General features: G+C 46.0%; 1 protein-coding gene across 3 annotated transcripts in view; it reads right to left on the reverse strand.

The window, feature by feature from the left end:
* Positions 1–502: 502 nt before the first annotated feature.
* LOC149368001 (putative 4-coumarate--CoA ligase 1) overlaps positions 503–20,848 on the reverse strand; it is a 69,489-nt gene continuing 49,143 nt past the window's right edge. For all 3 annotated transcript variants that reach the window (XM_089558128.1, XM_089558120.1, XM_089558138.1), the window contains 3 exons: positions 14,941–15,085; positions 12,036–12,305; positions 503–6,011 (listed from right to left, as the gene is read on the reverse strand). In XM_089558128.1, the coding sequence (XP_089414254.1) occupies positions 5,893–6,011; positions 12,036–12,305; positions 14,941–15,085 (534 nt within the window). In that variant the 3' untranslated portion in view covers positions 503–5,892. The remainder of the gene's footprint in view (positions 6,012–12,035; positions 12,306–14,940; positions 15,086–20,848) is intronic.

The raw sequence follows: 20,848 nt of genomic DNA on the forward strand, positions 1-20,848 counted from the left end.
TCTCTGGTTGTAGGTAATCGGTCTTAAAATAGGACACCGAGAGAAGGGAACGTTGTTTCCAATACTACAGACGTCAGATCCAAATGTTTTTTTTTTCTTTCTTGCGATTAGATGGCTGTAAATGCCAACTTTCGTCTAGGTGACTGTCAATGCCGCGAGAGAGCAAAGCGGAGATTGGAGGATGATTTGGCGGCCTTTGGTGCTTAGTCGACTTTATCGATTTGACGATGATCTACGAGCAAGATTATGCAGGAATTCATTTCGCTCTTGCAGTAGGAGAAATTAAAAACTGGTACCAAATTTGTTGGATGGCTGAGTTGCTGAGCATTCGGAGTAGACAAGAACATTGCACGAGTAAACTAGTATACGATTATACGAGTGAACTGTAGAACAAGTCAGGGTGAACTAAAAAAAATAATATATCTGTAGGAGAGAAGAACCGCAGACAGAAGTCGTTGTCGGGTCTCTGTTGTAATCATACGCCGAGTAACCAGTCGCCGGCCAGAGAACGGGAAAGCTTTATTACGAGGTGCTCACTAGCAGCCTCGAACCAACAACAACCGTGCATGTCGTCCGCATGGGGTTCAATATATTTGGTGAGCTGCCGGCGCATGCGCAGCAAGGCATGGCGAACGCGACAAGCCACGAGCAGACATCGCGATATGATACGACAGTCTCCACAAACATATTTGACAGGACCGGCTCAGCCAGAGAGGAGCAGGCCAGTGCGCAGCCGGCATTCTGTTGTGCAGCCACGAAAACAAATCTCGTCGCACTTCGCAGGCGTGTTAGGGCCTGTCATCATTTCTGCGACCGAACCACTATGGCACTCTACAGGCATATCATTTACTGATAAGAACATTGATGTGCATTCTCTAAGAAATCATGCAGGAAATAGTGAACATGGAGTTGAAAAATATTTTGACAAAGTGATATCCTGTTTAGCTATCGTACCTAGATTTATATGAATGGTGAGACGCATTAACTATGTTGTATAATAGTGAAGGAAAACGCATTTTTCTGAATGGCTTTCTTGACGAAAGTACACCGCCTTAAGAATCGCCTATCTGATAATAAATAATAAATGAATAATAAAAAGTAACGCGCTTCAGAACTAAGCATAAAGGTTCCGTTTACCTTACGGAACTAGGGCAGCGAACGTAGGGAAATCAAATAGAAATTATGTTACATATGATTGAAATGTGGTGTTTTTTAGATATTTCAGCTAGGTGTATGCGCGAGAGTACGGAGTGCAAACGTACAACTATGGCGCGATAGCAGCGATCTTTTCTTTAACGCGCTGGTCCAAGAGTGTGCCGAAATTTACGCTCTGCCAAAAGAAATAGCCACGCAAGGCTGGACAGAGCATATATGTTTTCCCGGCTTGAGCCTCTGTGTAAGAACTGCGTAGTAAATCCAGTGTCACCGCTGTCTAGCAATATAGGCCGTTAGAGCCAAGGACATGAAGCCGCTTTTTAACTGGGAACTCTGAAACATCAACTACAGCAAACGGTCAAACAGTTCCTTATCTCGAATAGTTTGATTTGCCTCCACTTCTGATTTTATTATCGCTGCATTTATTCATTGCCCATCGGTATCTGTTGTCTTTTGTGTTCTCTCTCATGCCATTACGCTTTGCCGTTTTATACCTTTGTTTTTTTAGTGTCCAAATTATGCCCGCAAACTTTTGTGTAATTTATTCATTGCCGAAAATTATACTAATCAGTTTTAAATTGATTTATACCTTTTTTGCAGCTCCTCTGCCAAACTAGAGTACTGATACGTACTTTGGATGGGAGATCCCCCCAGATAGTTTTACTTTGGGACCTCCTACTGTACGAACTTTTGTTTCACACTTGTAATTGATTTGTATTTCGTTTTAATAAGCCTTTAAACCTTTTAATTGAAGAAGAGGCTAAAATACACATCATTTAAGATGCACCACACGGAAACTTCGTAAGAAAAGCTGGGTGTCAAAAGGGACCAAACGGGGAATGAAAAGACTGGATAGGTTAGAGTCATGTGATACAAAATAAACCATTGTTGCCCGAAAAAAAGTTTTACACCCTAGAAAATTGTGTAAAAGGTAAGTATAGCAGCGCCACTACTCGCAGATTCGTACAACCGTAGCTGGTGACTTAATATGCGTTTCGTTCAGGACCGCTATTTAGCCCTTAATCTGCAATCGCGATCGAAAAACGATGAAAACAGGGCGGTGAGCCAAGCCAAGCATGTCTCTGGAGGATTACTCACACTGGCCACATGCCATCACGTGGCAGAATTCCCACAAGAGACCGGCACCGGACGGTGCCGCGTAGAGCTGGGATAAGAATTGTAAGCATCATTTGTAAATTATCATCGCTTTTCAGCCCCTCTACGCGGTATGAATGCTTAATGACCTTTATTTTCGACAATGTACAAATTTCATATCGACTTTCAAAACCACTTCAATCCCCGTTTTGAGAGTAATACCTGTCCTCCGTCCAGATATTTAAGCCGTGTATTATCTTTGTTAATACTAAATCGGCAATGACGAAGCGTTCCCTCTTCACTAAGTTTTCTGTCAGCCTATTCAAAGGTAGACGTCACCATCTTATGCTCCAGAACAATACATAGCGCCTTTAAATCCTATAATGTCGAGATAGCCGCACAAATATTAGGTCTGTTTCATTTCTGGTCACGTCGTTCAGGCTTTTCTATACACATTCCACGTTTACACGTTTGCGGACGAAGATACAGATAATTCTGGGATTATTTCTTCCCACAAATTCTAGCAACAGCTTCCGGCTATTATGCTTACTACATGTCATAGCTTCTTAATGCCTGTCTGTTTGCTGCCTTTCTTTGCGCTCAACTCACCCATCATAGCAGCGTACTGCGATTTTCAGGGCAAGCTCTTGGCGGAGGCCTCCCGCGAAACAACACGTACAGCCTCGTCGCATCCGCAGCCATTAGTCACAATGCTGTACACTGGAGGCGCTGCGTGCAGGACAAGTTCGCATGGCGCTGTGGGCTGCCGAGTCGTAAATGCTAGGGCAAGATAGAGGAGGGGCGTCTGCGCAAGCTTTCGCTCACTTTGACGATTTATGGAGTCAATCGAGAGGGTGAGGAAAAGTTTCGCACAGGCGAGCAGGTTATGCGCTTGCTTGATGCCACGCTTTCAGTGCGGAGGCTCTGGTGGAGGGGAGAGAGGTGGTTTGAACAGCGTACGCGCAAAAGCTCTGTGTACCAGTGAGCGGGCGCCTAGGTATCCATTTCATAATGACGTCTTAATGCGATACGTGTAAAGAGACCGAGTTTCCATAACCGCGTCTAGAGGCGCTAGTGTACGCTACGTTAAGCAGTGGAAGCAGCGTGGATATTGCAGATAGCGACTTCGCGACACTGGTATAAAGGGTGGTGTAAAGCATGGTATGCATCACGGGGCGCTGCGCGTTAAAGTTCTCTGTACCAAGCTTTCGCTAAGTGAAAAAAAATACCCAGGGTTAGCGTTAACGCAAGCATTGCGGGATTTTCCAAAACCATTTATTCCTGGTTCCACCCCTTCATACAGCTTTTCGGCGATCTTGTAATAGTTGATTGCCAGTACATATGCATGGGCTACCTTGCAATTTTACATCCTGTTATGATTAAATATGGTAACTGCCACCCGTTTATTAAAACTGATAACTAATTTTTATGGCGCAGTGCATCCGTGGCAAAAGAGCACCATTTAACAACTTGTTTTTCGGTTACTGATTGTGGAGTCAAGACATTTCTGAAGCATTTCGCCGCAAAGATGACGAGGAGCCAACCAGGGATGAGCTTGGACTCACTGTATCAGCGATGTGTACCGATCAAAAGTGGCGACTGAACCGCGCTCCTCGGGCTTGTGAGGCGGCTCATGATAATTCTGAAAGCTCGTCGACGTTGCTTCCAATAGTTGTTTGAGTAAAATCTTAACGCTTAGTTTCCGCCTTTTCGGTAAGTCGCGGTAGCAGAACAGGTTCCCACCCTTTGTGTACTGCGCACTTGGGATATCGTTACTCGGCAAGGTTTTTCCCTTTTAGCGTTGGCGGCGGGCCGTAATGTAGAGAAGGTAGTTCGTTTTTATTAAATATCGGAATAGGAACTCACGTCCCAATTATCACCTCGTCTCAACAACCAGCATCACTGGAAAAATCCTCCATCATGTCCTGTTCATATGCAAAGTAAAGTTTTTTAAGAAAACTCATTTTCTTACATTTCCCAGTATGGCTACCGCTTATTTTATGCACTCATAACTTACACGTTTTCCTATCTTGTCGTTCTATTGAGTATTGCGCAAGGTTTTTCACAGGCTTTCGAAAATGTGTGCAACAGCCTTTGGTTACTATGACTGAGCATGAAAGAGCTTGATGTCAACATACTACGATGGTTTGAGCGTTTTTTAGGACGTCAGCAGGTTGTAACTGCTAAATGGATCAACTCTCCTTTGCACTGCTTTCTTTCTGGAGTTATGAAATGCACTGTTCTCGGGCCTTTACTTTCATAACCTGCATTATTGTCCTGTAAATTGCGTTACCTCTTTAATTAACATGTATTTGCAGATTATTGTCATCTTTTCGTGAAACAACGAGCGCGCAACTCGAACTTCCCCTCTTCCCCCAGATCAGTTCCTGTCCCATGTTTCCGAGAAACAGGCTTTGCATCAGCGAACACGCGCTCTAATTCCTCCGTGTTCGTACCCTCTCCCCCGGAGTCTCACTCGGGAGGAGGAGGTATCTGTGCGCCGGATTCGGCCAGGAGCGGCTCCGACTCCTTCTGTGCGTCATCGGTGGCGTGACAAACGTTTCGAAGTGACTGACAAGTGTCCTCATTGTGGTGCTGACCAGTGTGACAAAAAACACTTGCTGTGGACTTGCCCGGCTACAGCTTCCGTGAGACGATGCTTCCTAAAGAAGGTAGGCCTGCAATGGGGCGTTGGTGGCGACTATCCCAAGTGGACTCGTGATAGTCGCTTTATCTTGAACTTTTGCCACTTTTTAAGCGAGGCTTGTTTGCACTCCTTCTTATAACTTTCTTTCCCTTCTACATTATGCCTAATGGCAAACATCTCGAATAAAAAGAAACAAACTGATATCAACAATACTTTTTTCTGGTGCCGAACACGGCAAATGTCACTAAACGTTAAAGAAAGAACCATAGCTGAAGTGATAATTCCCTTATTTTCTCAGACGACAGTGTATTATCAGATCTGGAATCCAAGCAGAAGCTTCATGTAGACGTCCCAAATAATCTTTGTCGATCCATTCCTAGCAGGCATCGTCTGCCGGGTGTAATCTCGGTGCATTCAGGTCGCCCTCACTTTGATGGCGTCTGCGCTCACCTGTTTTCGTAACCTTCGCTCAAGAGAGGAAGACGCGATGCAAACTGCTCAAGTGGTTAGTGTCGTGATTTAGAATGCTGAGCGGCGATAGACTTCGGGGAGGCATCAAGCGTTGTCAGAAGCCAGTCATTGATTACGATTATGCTCGAGCTTTGTCTCCTCATTAAGGTTCATCTATTCAAAATTACTGAATATTTTTGGAGAATGGCGGCCAATATTAGAGTCGTGGCAGTAAATATTTTTATTTGGTAGTTATTCCTTTCCCGTTTAGGTATTTATAAAGCAGTAAAAAGAGTAGCACTGCAGATACGACTGTCGCAAGGTAGTCGGAGTTTTAAGCTTTTCCTGTCCCAGCAAAATACCTAGTCACCTCAGTCCACCATATTTTATACTAGCCAATGATTAGCCTGTAGCATCTGACCCTTTCGCTTAAAACAACACCTAGCTGTGGAAGGTGGTCACACCTTGAAGCAGTGCCAGCTCTGCGCTGCTACAAATTTATGCACTTAGCAAATGAACTGTGTCGATCAGCTCGCCACGGCCTCTTAGGCTCGAACGAGAGAGCGGACCAGTGCAGGCCGGTTAATCTTGGAGGTCTCCGTCTTTGGTAGGGATTCCACAAAGAAGACGCCACCGTAGAGGTGCTTGTGGACAGCTAGGTTACCTGCAGAAACAAACAAAAAACTTGCTTTAAAAAGAAAAACGGTGCCGGAAGTAGCTTGTGTTCTCCATTCCCTTCCAGCACCACTGTAACCAGCATCGTCATGATCAGCATTGGACAAGGGCTTCTGGCAAGGATGTACGCATATTCTTTCTTTGCTTTAGCCCCTAAAATACCCCCTCGGCTTTGTATTCCACGTGGCTCTCAGCCACCTTGACTGCATTTCCCTGCTGTTCGTACCTGTTTGTTATTCATAATGGTTGCATGTTAGCTCTGTGTATTATATACGTACTGACTGCCTCCAGTGATTCTATTCTTTATTTCCTTGTGCAAAAAATGTGTTCGTTGTTTTCATTTCCCTCACGTAGTCTACTCTATGCGAGTCATGATGTTGAACTAATCTTTGTCTTTTCTACAGATCTTTGGTAGTTCTCAGCAACACTTGTAGTTTTTAACTGTTTCCTTAGTGCGGTAAACTGGCTAATTTTGAGAGAGGCAGCGTGCATAAGTATTTTAATAGCCCTAAATAAAAAAATGCTTAATTTCAGCAACCAAAGTGTCGCTAATAGTGTTCTCTCTTTCCACACAAAGACAAAAGCTTGTACGAGGGGGTACCCAAAAGAAACCGGATTAAATTTTTTGGTCGGCAAAGCTTCTGTGGTAACGCGTTTTGCCACTAGGAGCGCATAGAACGAACATTCCAGAGTCAGTTAGCCGAGTGCCGTCGTTGGAGGAGGTCAGACTAGTTTAGGCAGAGTTTTAGAGTGACGACTGTTTTGTGTGAATGTCGTTTTTGCAACGGCTGATTTTCGTGAACAGCGTGCGCCGGTGAAATTCTGATTTTTGCTCGGAAAAAGTTGAACGGAAGCTCTTGAAATATTATGAAAGACCTACAAGGACGATGCTATGGGGACAACTCAAGTGTTCCTGAATCGAATCCTGAATCAAAGCAACAATCATGCCAATGGAAAACTTCAAATTCACCTCGCCTCAAGAAAGCTCGTCAGGTGAAACCAAACCTCAAAACAATGGTGATTTCTTTTTTCGGCCTGAGAGGGGTCGTCCATTGAGAATTTGTTCCGCAGGGTCAGACAGTTAGCCAGGCTTTCTACTTGGATGTTTTCAAAAGATTGGGCAACAGTGTGCGGTGGAAGCGGCCAGATTTGTGGCGGTCGGGTGACTGGTTTTTCCATCATGGCAATGCCCCTGCTCACACAGCCCTGTCTCTACGACAATTTTGGACCAAAAATGGCATGACCCCTATTCCTCAACCCTCATACTCTCCCGACCTTGCCCCGTGCTACTTTCTTTGTTTCCTAGAATGAAAAAATAGGTGAATGGAAAGCGTTTCGCCGATGTTGCTGAGGTGAAGAAAAAAACGACGGAGGCACTGTCAAGCATAACAAAAGATGAATTTAAACAATGTTTTGAAAAAAGAAATGAAAGATTCGACAAGCGTATCATTGCAAGTGGGGAATACTTCGAAGGCGATTGAAGGTCTGTGCTTAAAATGTGAACAAATAAGTTCAAACAAAAATAAGTCCGGTTTCTTTTGGGTACCCCCTCGTATGTTTTGCTCAACAAGAAAAAAAAACTTCGATTGACAAACTTTTAGAGGCTCACATAAAAAGTGATGTAGTGCTCGTAATAAATATATACATTTCTGCGCTACTCTGCTTGAAACCAGTATTCACAATTAAATAACTCGTCATGCTAAACTTTTCCATTAGACAGGAAAAAAATTTCGGCATAGTCAGGTAACACTGCTTACGTGTAGGAAAGCGAAAGCATCACCGTCTCTAGGCGCACTGACACTCAGCCACACACACACACACACCATCCCGACACACGCAGGTGCGCATAACACTACCTTCAACGCAGCACGACGAACGGATGCATCACAGTTCTGATACGAAAGTCTGGGAAGGCATACAATTGGAGGTGCACTTCCCGTCGGCTCGAATCCTAGTCGCAAGCTAGCCTCCAATTTGATTAGCACTTGCAAGCTATATGTAACGCGGAATCGTACGTGTAACACCACCCGGAACCCTGTACGAGAAACGGTTGCATCACAGCATCGATACGAAAGTCCGAGAAGGCATGGATTCAAAGGTGCATGTGTCGTGGGTTCAAATCCTGTCGCAAGCTAGCCTCCAACTTGACTAGGGCATGTAATCTATATGCAACGATAAATCGTATGACACCACTCCCAGGGCTGCACTGCAGATGTTGCGTCAGAATTTTGGTATGAATATCGGGAAAACTGGCGCCACATGGAGGTTGGGCAGGGGCTAGTAAATATTCGCGAATCCTTGTAGTCTTTGTTTGTCCCTTCTTGAAAGCTGCCGGCACACCGCTTTATCTCTTTGCGATGCATGTTTGTTTGTGACGCATGCTTTGGTTGTGAGTCTACGTTGTTCCAAAATGTTCCAGTAAACTTTGCACGCTTTGTCTCGAAAGTTCGCTATCCGCTTGATATGAGCACAGCCGAAAGTGGCGGGCATTCTGTTCGACGACCGCCGAGCGCGCTTGTTGCTACGCCGTCGCCGACTTATTCAGTTCTTCGCGGGCGCAAGTCAGCCCAAATAAAGAGTTTTGCTTAGAGGCCATTTCTCTGTCCTCCTCCTCTGCGGGCTGCAGTCACCACTACGTGACAATATACAGAGGAACGACATGTATATGACAGTCTGAATTAGCGGGGCTCGGCCTGCTGTGTGCGCCCTACGGCAGCTTTATGACGTCAGCCTTTTTACTTGTCACACGCCTCCGGCTTTTCTTGTAATAGGACTAGTATTGCTATCCCATTAAAACGACTAATAATCGCGCGAAGCGCTTTGGGCTACTCATCAGTGCAGTGCCAAGGTTGACCCTGAGCTGCCGTAGACGAAACTCAATCTGCTGCGCAGATTCCGGCTGGGAATTGACCAGAACTTGACAGGCACCAACAGAGAGGCTCGAAAATCAGCGTATCCGTTCGGAAGCGGCTAAAAACGAAAGTTACTGACTTGCGCTTGTAGACAGCCGGGACAAAGAAAGAGCCGTCATCTCGGTACGAACTTAAGTCAGACGAATAGACCTCATTTTTCACACAATGCTGCCGCTTGCATTTACCTTGGTGTCTTCCAACTACCTTGGAGGCCATGCTCAACGCGATCGCTTTGTATTTGTAGGTTTCTCAGGAGGTTTAAATATCATCACTAGTGCTGGTGAAGAAAACAAGCGAAGTGAAAGTGAAGTAGAATAGGAATATAGTGAATCGCATTATTTTCCTAGAGCTCTGCCGCGGTTTCTTAGTGGGTACGGCGCTCGGCTGCTGACTCGAAAGACGCGGGTTCGATCCCGGCCGTGGCGGCCGAATTTCGATGGAGGCAAAATTCTAGAGGCCCGTGTACTGTGCGATGTCAGTGCAGGTTAGAGAACGCCAAGTGGTCGAAATTTCCGGAGCCCTTCACTACGGCGTCCTTCATAGCCTGGAGTCGCTTTGGGATGTTAAAACCCGATAAACCAATCAACCAACCTACTCTTCGAGAAGCGGCACGGATTAGACAGAATGGTTCATTCATGATCATCTGACTACACCCACTGCAGGGCAAAGGCCACTCCCATGTCTCATGTACTTCGTGTACTGGGTTTGAATCAGTGGTCCATTTCGTGCCAGTGTTGAGAATGAACAATTACAATAGGAGTTGTAAGGGAAGAATTAAGCCTACAAGTTTCGGCCCCGTTGGGCATTACAGAAAAGATGAGTTGGCCAGCTACCCTGCTCTTCAGGGAGGCATACTATCATTTGCTCAGTTTTTTTTTTAGTAAGCACTAAATGTGTTCCAACTACATCATCAACATCATCAGCCTGACTAAGCCCACTGCAGCAAAAAGGCCTCTCCCATAAGTCTCTAATCTTGTTCTTTTCCGGCTACGCCCCCCCCCCCCCCCCCCCCCTATCGCCGAAAGCTTCTTATTCTCATCGGTCCACTTCACTCTTTGCCGCCCCTGCTGAGCTTCCCTTCCCTAGGAATCCACTCCGTTACCCTTGAGGACCATCGGCTATCTTGCCTTCGCATTACATTCCCTGCCCAAGCCCATTTATTCATTTCATTTCGACTAGGATGTTATCATCCCGTTTGTTCCCTTACCCAATCTGCCCTTTTCCTGTCTCTTAACGTTACAGCTTTTTCATTTTCCTATGCCTGATTCCTATTCCCTTCTTTAATCTCTTCCAAGGTCTGCGTTTGAATGACCAACCATAACATCATTGTCGTTCTCTAACCACAGCGGTCTGCATTCGAGAACGAATAGAGAAAACTGCTTGCGCAGGCGCTCCTTTTTATCAGTGTTCTTTAAGTCCGCCAATCAGAACAAGCCAATTGTCACTCAATAGGCAAAGTAGAAGCATCCCAAAATCTTTCCGTTAGATCAAGATGTTGTGTAGCAAATGGTGCTTTCTTTTAGCTTATAATACACTTCCGTGACACAAGGGGCTAGGTAACAATATATAAGTAACACGGTAATTTTGTCAGATGACCTGACTGCAGCAACTTCGTGGAGCAATGCGCCTCATGAGGTGGCAAACAGATTGTCAGCTTCCTCGAGAAGATGCGCAAAAGTAGTCCACGCTTTTGCTTCACCGGTGGTGATGTGTAAGCTTCGATGGCCTATTCGGGTTTAATCTGGCACGAAAACATTTGTGTCCAGTCCAGAAAAGGTGCTTTTGTAAGCTCTCGGCTTTCATGCTTCACTTTTTTTCGTACTGAGTGCCTGCGCTTTTCCATCTCTTTGTGGCTTTTTGTCTCTACACAACCACGAATTAGCGCAACGCGTTTCATCAGTGTTATAGCGCTAGAATCTAAGAAAATATTCGCCAAAAATGGTTGCCAGGTTATTTTATTCAAGGCGATAAAGTCAGTTAGAACAAACAACGAAGGGCCTTCATTCATTGTTGGAGAAAATTCACAGGGGCGTGCAACAAACGCTAACTAGCCTTGGGCCCACACAACTGTTTATAGCGCTCACGATGTACGGCCCTACTGCCACGAAAACTCTAAAGTAATGAATATACAAAATGAGGGGCGGTCATTCCAGGCTTTCTTGATGTACCCTAACGACACCTTCTGCGCTGCGGAACGTAGTTGATGCGATAAAAAAAGTCATATATGCGTGCGAAGCCCTGACGGTCCAGTCGAAACCAACAAATAATCCATAGCGATAGTTTAAAATTTTTTGCCTGAGAACAAATACTCTCCAGGATGTGCGAATGGCATGTAGAGGCGGAATGTGCCAATGAATTTCTCATTTAGCATGAGCATGTTAGACAGGTCGAATTCGAATTTCGGGTCCAAAAACGCAGTGCTAAACCCCTGGTTTATAACAAAACTATGCGCTTCGGTTGTTCTACCCTCATGCTGGATGCTTCTTCCTTTGTAGTACAGGTCGCCTATTTGCATTCATAAGGAAAAAAGGCCATTGCAAGCTGCCTACTGCACGATGCTGCACTGGATGCAGCAGAGCGTCATAAGAAAACGTCGTAAGGTCGTGTGCTTCAAGCAATAAAATATTTCTGGTTTCATGCTACAAACAGCAGTGTGTTGAAATGGATTGAGATGAATAGAGGGTGGCAGTGGGTCAGTGGGCAGTCTTATCTAAGGGAGTTCGATCGGAAGGCGGCTGATGGATGGTATTTCTGGTGGGTTGCGGCTTCATTCTCCTAGGCCACAGACGCCCGCTTTTTGTTATCGTGACCCTACGGTTGCTTTCACAGTAAAATATTCGACACGAAAAAAAGCACGTTCGGAAATGAGTGGGATAATAACATATCGTGTAAGGTGGTGTTCCTATGAGCCTATCATTCTTCAAAAGTATAAAGGGTCAGTGGCTCGGATTTGTGCGTATAAACATGTCCACCCTACAAAAGGCTGCTTTGTGTGTAGGACAAGCACAAGTAGCAAGTAGCCTCGCCCTTGTAAGCGCTGCTTCGTGGCTGACTGTCGTGTCATACGTGGTGGGGGTCGGACTGGCGCATGGAGCACTCACGTTCCACAGTGCCCCTGATGCTCTCGGCGAGCTGGTGGCGGTCGCGCTGGCTGCCTTTTTCCGTGAGCACGACGGCCGCAGCGGGCGCCTCGCCCAACTCATTGTGCGGTAGGCCCACCACGGACACCTCGGCGATTTCGCTGGCGTGTTCGCGAAGCAGCAGCTCTTCTATCTCGGCCGGAACCACCTGGTTTGCCATGCACTTTATCATCTGCTTGAGTCGGTCGACGATGTAGAACCGCCCGTCTTCGTCGTAGTATCCGGCATCACCTGCAAGGAGCGAGTAGGGTGAACACAGAGAAGTGGGAGAGGGGGGCGCGTGGAGGCAGCAATTTAGAATAACTTCCTATAGGTCTATTTCGGCTAGCCACTAAGAAATCTACGCTAAGGATACACGATCAGCCGCAAATAACGAGAGTTATTCGCGCGTGCTTTCGTGTCTAACTTCCATGCGTCGCTGCACTGATGTGCCCACCATCCCACAGCGAATCCCGCATGAAGGTGACCAGCCTTTTAAGGCCTCGCTTAAAAGAGGCAGTCAGTTCAGCCGCGAACCGTAACGTAGCCCACCTTTGTGCCCTCGATCTCAGCGCCTCCATGCAGCGTTCTTTACATGCTATGATGCGTACACGCGGCGGTTTGCTCTGATTCTGAATAACCCTGCAAGTTTTATCCTTGAATAAAGCATCGTGCTATACGCATTCAGCATTTGCAGTTATGTTTCAAGCCTTTCAGTGCGATAGCACTGATCCAGTGGTTCTTACCTGAGCAAAATCGCATAAATTCCCCCCGTGGCAGCTCCTGCCATCTTACGCCGTGCTTTCGCATTCTACAGGAATGTTATAAACATTCTCTCATTTTCTATTTATCCAAAGGTAAAGAGAATTAAGCCACTTTGAGTTGAATACTTTGGCATTCTTTTTTATTTAAGATCAGCGACAATACAAACAGTTGTCTACAGTTTCGGGTGCGTTTTAAATCAAATAAGACTTAAAAAGTGCAGCCTAGCACAACCTGTTAAAGGCAGGTGCATATAAATTCATAAATATGGGAGGCACTTGATAACCGCTGGGAGAAAATCCCTTCTTTAACCATGCTTGTCTCGCATAGCCCCTGTCCACCTTAAGGGAAGAAGGACTTTTTTATAGCCCAAGTGACATGCGGTTTGCGAAAATAAAAACGGCCATATCGTTCGCGCTGCTGCATCACATCGCCTACATTGTGTTGTTATGACTGCCACCTCTCTCACTGCGTCCCTTTTTTAATGAGATGCTCTGAATGAAAAATCTCTATGACGGGATAAAGCTGACTGTTTGGTTACTCGTACACTTCAAACCAGCATCGTTTTAGCCTCTGATATAAATGGTATCTACAGACACCGAGCGCCCATGATCACTAGCAGAGGACGAGGCGTTCAAGAACACCACTAAGATCTGTTCATCCTTCTGTCTGGTTGAAAACGTTCTCAACTTGCAAGCAGTTGCTCAGAAGAAATATTGTTTCGCATGTGAGCATCCACGAGCCACTGCACTGTCTGTGAGTAGCACACAGGCAGAGCGTCCTTATGGGCACAGGTGTAGAACAGTCATCCTGTTCATGTACGTTTTCTTTTTGCAAAACTGCCGCTTAGAGTACGCTGTCAGCATGGAAAAACTCGTTGTTTCACGAAGAAAGCTTTTTCTCAGTGCACTGCATGCTCGCTGCTCTAATAACCGTGCATCAAGTAGTCTGCGTTTGTACTCTCGACTTTTCTAAAAATTTTTAATAGTTTAGTTTTTAGGATATGGTTGATACCGATTGTATTTGAAAATGCTGCAGTACCGAATGTCAGGGCCATTTTCCTGTCCAGAAAAATATTAGATTTTTCATGAAGCAAGAAATGAAAAGGTGCGCCAATAAAAAAAAAAAAAAAGAAAGTGGAGCTCGGTGCTGTCGCTTCTTGATTCTCCCTCGCGGTAAAAAGTTCTTTAAATAACATAGTACCTGATTTTTCTTTGCGGAAACAGATTCGGGTGATTAAGAAATTATTTATTGGGCATATATTCACTTGATAGAAGAATAAGGCTGCACTTCCGCGAACGTGAAAATACGCGGGATGCGTGAACTCCTAAAGTGTTTGAGCCTACATTGCTGCTTTCATGAAAGGGAAGAGGGGGGGGGGGGGGGGAGGTCCTAAAAACACACCAAACCAGATTTTTCTCAACAGTAGAATACAATGCGTGTCTAAAAGGGTTAAAATCGAATTACCCTTCCTGACAGGGGGAGTTCAGTTCTGCTTGGATAATTTTGCTAACGTTTCTAACGGGAAACACAAGCGAAACCAAGACATATCAAGCCGACTGATCTGATAGAAGGCTGCAGCTGTATGCTTTCCTGATGGCGCGTTGGAAAATATAAATCAATTTACTTGACAGGACATTTCATGCTTCGTGAAAGTTGCTTTTTTCGCAACCTGGGTGGCAGAGGAGTAAATAAACACCCGGACAATGTGTTATCACAATCTCAAATTTAAGCTTGAGCGGCTATGACATATATGATATTTTTATTCTTTTTGTGTTCACACTATTTCATAATTAGTACATAGCATTGGTAAGAGCTTAAACTTGTACACCAGGTTTTGTAAACACTTCGCCAAATCTTTCTACTTCATTGCCAAAGTTGTTTACTTTTATTCTCTTGAGTGATTTCTTTTGTTCATGCAAGTATTCTGGACGCTAGAACAACGCATTTTTATATTGTTTTGTTTGTGTAACCAAAGCTCATTATACCCTTTCTCTAAGCGTAAGAATAAAAACTGTGAGTAATGCACCTGTACCAGCATCGACAATTAGATCATCTGTTTTTGCAGCCACAGGTGCATTCAGTTCAAGAAAAAATTGAAATGAACATGCCAACAACTGCGTACCTGACTTAAACCACCCTTCCTTGTCGTAGAGCTCGGCAGATTCTTTGGGCCTCTTGTAGTAAGTCTTGACAGCAGATACATTCCGGTAGCAGATCTCTCCTGTTTGATATGGTCCAAGTTTCCGACCAGTGGCAACATCTACCACCTAGAATATAACGAAAAATGGCGTTAAATGCCGTGAAACCAAAAAGAAGAGCTTGATACGCGAAAATCAATGCGCAAGGACCAAGAAACACCTTTCAGCAAAGATTTGAAATGTGTTTATAAAGCTTTTTCTCGTTTATATACATATATACATACATAGCGAAGTATACGCTTCGTTAAAGGAAACATATTTATTCGACTCAACGTTTCGATCGGAAGACCGATCTTCTTCAGTAGTGATTTTACTTTGTTAATGCATCCCCTTTTATAGGGGTGAGCACAGAACAGGTAAGTCAGAAACACAAATCACTTAGCGGAAAATACACATAAAAAAAGAAATCAGAGGCAGTGCGACCCACACGAAAAAAAAATAAAAATAAAAGAATAGAGAGTGCGATCAATTTAATTTAATAACGACCACTCATACCCTCAATACCTCCCCAACCTCCCTCTTTCGAAACACATCCGCGAGAAAGGCCACGAGTTTGACAAACTTAAAGTAACAATACTACAGAGCTGCTTCAAAAACACTCGTGTGCGCGAGCAACGAGAATCATATTTTATTTTCGTTATTTTCATAATTACGTTTTCTTCTTTTATTTTTTTCTCTTCCCTGCTCTCTCTGTTGCGTAAAACCTCTATGTTCACGCCAGGAAAGACACAGACATAACCATTCACTTACGCCAATATTTTCTAAAGCAAAATCTCCTATGAATAGTTTTTTTTTTCGCATACTATACACGAATGGAATTCTATACCTGTCGCGGTATTGCAATCACAAAAATTTGCAGAAGAGCTGAAAAAACATCTTTCTTCTATAAACTAACTGAAACAAAAGCAGTGTTCGCAATCTACTATGTTTTCCTAACTTCTTCACTCTGTGATGCCTTGTTTTTTCCCCAAAACAGTCCTGTTGTTTCGAGTAAAAATTGCCCGCCTGCTTGTTATTTCACATGTGCGGCTCTTCATATTTTGTTGATTATTGTGCTGGTGCCAGAATGTACTTGATTGAGTAACACTGCTGCACCCAGCAATATTTTTAGCTTGTGTTTATTGTTGTTTTGCATTGTCACACCTTTTACTGTATTGCCCCTCCTGCTAGGACCGGTTTTATGGCCTACAGTACCAGTAAATAAATAAATAAATAAATTTTAAATTTAACACAGTGCAAAACGACTTTAATGAAACTTACGGCACTCTGACCTCTCTCCCGAGGTCAGAGGCCTACGAAATTAAACAATGCACCACTGACTCTTTCGCCTGAGGTCATACCCCTTTCTGCATGCCACATTTGTGCGGTTCTTTCTCCCCCTCCCCCCCCCCCCTCCTCCTTGGTCTACTCAGCTTGCGGTCCCGCGAACGCCACATAATTCTCCTTTTTTTTCTTTTTCCCTTTTTAGTTTTACTATGTAAGCTTATATTTTTTATATTCCTTCCGATACTTCCGCTCAACAGGGTGTGGGTGCGTTATTGCGGAGCACGAAGAAAAAGTACTGCTTTAAAGTTTTTTTTATTCTTTTCTTTCCTTTTTCACTTTTTTTCCTTTCTTCCGAGGTTCTTTCCCTGCTCTTTTCGTTTTCTCGTTTGTTTTTTTTTTCCCTGCTCTGTGTTGTGGGCTCAGTTATTCTTTTTTTTTCCTGCCCTCGCGGCCAGGAGAAGGGACAAGTTTTCGCATTTTTCCACGAAAGTTGCGGCACGGCCACGCACCCTGTCCAGCATCTCGGAGCTGGACACGCCCATCAATAAGAAAGCCTGTGGTACTTAACAAATCATAGGCCGCATCTGGACGTTGTATTTTCTTACTGAGTGCCTGTTCCTCGCACTCTCCCTTTTTTTTTCGTGTGGGTCGCACTCCTAATAATTTTTATGTGTATTTTTCTGCTATGTGCTTTGTATTTCTCACTTACCTGTTCTGTGCCCACCCCTATAAAATTGGATGCATCAATAACACACACACATATATATATATATATATATATATATATATATATATATATATATATATATATATATATATATATATATATATATATATATATATATATATATATATATATATATATATATATATATATATATTGGCGCGTGCTCATGGGAGCGCGCCGACGATGAAGACGAAGTGTGTGTGTGGTTCGGACAGCCATCTTGTGAGTTCTCTGCTGTGCGCTGAACTTCGCTTAAACTGTGATCTGTGCCGGTCCTGCCCTCGTTACATTTTTGGTGGAGGTGCGGGGTACTTTCCAACATCTACGTGTCCCGAAGGCTGTATATGAACACGGATTTGACTCCTATTCATCGCAGTTCGAGCCGCCGACTCCAAGGTCAGTCACCAGAGTTCGGCCCTTATCCGCTAAGACCAGGGCTCCAGCCGCGACGCGCAGGACTGACGCGGCACCTATGGCTAACAACGGAGACGCGGCAGCTATGGCTGACGACGGAAACTCAGCTGCTCATTTCCTGGTCCTCCAGCCGCGAACGCCGCCGACCTTCCATGGCGAAGTGTTTGAGGACGCGGAGGACTGGCTTGACCAGTTCGAGCGCGTGGCCAGGTACAACGGCTGGGATGCGGAGCGGCAGCTTCACAATGTTTAATTCGCTCTTGACGACTCGGCGCGGACGTGGTACGAGAACCACGAGACAACGTTTCCTTCTTAGGAACGGTTCCGTAGCCAGTTGCTGGCGACCTACGTCAACACCGACCGTCGGGAACGAGCTGAGTCGGCACTGCAGTCAAGGAACCAGCGACCCAATGAGAGCGTCGCAATGAATTATGAGGACATGACACGACTGTTCTGAAGGGCGGATCCAAACATGGCCGAGGACAAGAAAGTGCGCCACCTGATGCACGGGATAAACGAAGAACTGTTCGTTGGGCTTGTGCGAAACCCACCGAACACCACTTCGGAGTTTCTATCGGAGGCCACTACCGTCGAAAAGACCCTGCAACAACGCGCGGGAACTGTGCCACAACGGCAGTCTTCTCCGGGTCAGGACGAACTCCGTCAGCGCTTATCACGTGACCAAGAAAACTGAGTTCTTCGAAACCGAAGTGACATTTTTGTGGCTTTATCGTCGACTGTGCCGAACGGAGCGCCTGTAATACCATTCGCAGCCGGTTGAGGTGTTCCTCGAGGCTAGGAGCAAAAATGACAATATCATCAAGGTACACTAGGCATGTCTGCCATTTCAGCCCAGAAAGAACGGTGTCCATCATGCGTTGGAAGGTTGCTGGCGCAGAACAGAATCCAAAGGGTAGCACTTTGAATTCATAAAGGCCGTCAGGTGTCACGAACGCTGTCTTCTATCTGTCTCTTTCGTCCACTTCGATCGGCCAGTAGTCATTCCTAAGGTCGAGTGAAGAAAAATATTTAGCGTCACGCAGTCGATCCAAGGCGTCGTCGATACGTGGAAGGGGGTAAACGTCACGTTTCGTGACACGATTCAACTTACGATAATCGACGCAGAATCGCAAGGTGTTATTTTTTTTCTTCACCAATACCACAGGCGAAGCCCAGGGGCTCGTGGACGGCTGGACTACGTCGTCTGCAAGCATTTCTTGCACTTTGGATCGTATAGCCTCCCGTTCCATCGGCGACACTCTGTACGGGTGTTGGGATATGGGGCTAGTCTCCTCGTTCACGATGATGCGGTGTTTGGCTACCGGGGTGCGCCTATACCTTTGATGTCGTGGCGAAGCACTCTGCGAAATCGTGAAGGAGCTCTAACAAGCGCTGCTTCTGACCCACCGACAAGCCGGGATTAATGTCCATGGTAGGCAGAACGGCTGCTGCATCGCGTCCGCCCGGCGACGGTAACTCCAGAGCACATATTTCTGCGGGCTCAACGAAGTCGGTAACGTATGCGACGGCCGTTCCTTTCGCAATGGGCTGAAACTCGGTTCCGAAGTTGGTGATCAAGACTGTCGCAGAGCGATCGTAAGCGAACAAGCCCTCTTGCAGCGCAGATTCCTTTCTCGAGTAGAAGGCTGTCGTTTCTCTCTGTCATGACGTCTTGATTACCGGGCGAGTCACTTTGCACGGGGACCATCACGCTGCACCGCGGAGGCACCGTCACGTCATCAGCAGCAATACGCAGGGTGGGCACCCTGGAGTCGTCTGGGTCGGCTCTTTCAATTGCTTGCGTCGGCGAAAACGTCACGCGCGGCTCTTTTAAATTGATAACGGCGCCGTTAGCCTCTAAAAAGTCCAGACCGAGAATGACATCGCGCGAACAGTGAGGTAGAACAACAAAGTCACAAACGTAAACAAATCCGTCGATTGTGACTCTCCCCGTACACCAGCCAACAGGGGTGATTAGGTGCCCACCAGCTGTGCGAATCTGAGGCCCAGTCCACGCGGTTAAAACTTTCCTCAGTTCCTTTGCTAGCTCGTTGCTCATAACCGAATAGTCCGCTCCCGTATCAACCAATGCGGTAACTGCTAAATTGTAGATATCGACCGGTAAGTCCGAAGCTGCACATCCTTTGTGATCGTCACGTGTCCTCGTTTGATAGCCGTCGTCTGGTCGGGAACGCGATGGAGGATGTTCGGCTGTTCGCTTGTCAGCGGCCTTACCTCTGTAGGCCGCTGGGTCTAGTTTCCCCGGCAAGGACTCGGTGAGCGGCTGAAACGGCTTGTCGAAGGACGGGGACTCGGCGAACGATAGCGGGTAGAGGTTGGTGGGCGGCAGTCAGGGCGAGGAAAATCAGTGTGATCCCGGCGCGTTGACAGGTGCTCCTCAATTTCGCGGGGTCGTTCGCCATTGAGCGGACAGGGGACTCGCGGATGAAATCCACGAATTCCAGCTCGGCGATGACGGCACCACCGCAAGATATGGCCAGCCTCACCGCAGTGGTAACAAAGGGGCCGCTGGTCAGGTGCCCGCCACACGTCCGTCTTCCGCAGCCTCGCTTCGGCCAACACAGGGACAGGCCGGGGGCCGCGGCTGGAAAGCAGATGGGCTTGCGCTCCAAGGGGTGAGGTCGCAGTTCTGCCGGAGTACCGACGCGGGGGCGTCGGTGTAAGCGCAGCAGGGGCAACAGGTTCAGGGACCGCCTGCTGCACTTCCTCTCGGAAGTGCAGTTCGTGATTGGTTGGTATAGTGCTTGATATAATTAGATCCTTAGGGACCGCCTGCCTGCTGCACTTCCTCTCGGAAGTGCAGTGCGTGATTGGTTGGTATAGTGCCTGATATAATGCGCCTTGCATTTGTGTTGGACATAGTGTTTCCAGATTGTTTTCTGTTTCGTTGCAGCGATATTTTTGCGCATTTTTATTTGTTGCTTAGAGGTCAATTCCATTTTTTGATATGTTAAACCTTGGCACCGACTGGATGGTGCTGGTGTTTTGTTTGTCGTGTTCTGCCTTTCTAATCTGTACCTTGTATCACTCCTATCTTGGTCCTGACCGGACCGATAGTATCTCTAATAAATAAATAAATAAATAAATAAATAAATAAATAAATAAATTGTGCTAACGACGGACACTGCGGCTGCGACTGGGCAGAGAGGTGCATTTTGTGCAGCTCTTCTTTGACGATAGATCGAACCAGCTCCCGCAGGGTGTCAGCGGAGTCGCTGGAAGCTGGCGCGAAGTCGGCAGGAGATACGGTGTTCACGGCCCGATTGTAATAGCGGGCGCGTTGTTGCAATATAAATATATTGTATGCATGTATTGTATTGTGTGCACCAACGTGCGGGAAAACCCGAAGTGGTCCGAAGGAAGGTCGTCGTGGCACGCACGCAGAACGTCGTCACGAAGCGCCG

The sequence above is a fragment of the Amblyomma mixtum genome, chromosome 1 (assembly GCF_055824585.1).
Source record: "Amblyomma mixtum isolate Tamu chromosome 1, ASM5582458v1, whole genome shotgun sequence".
NCBI classification, from domain to species: Eukaryota; Metazoa; Arthropoda; class Arachnida; order Ixodida; family Ixodidae; genus Amblyomma; species Amblyomma mixtum.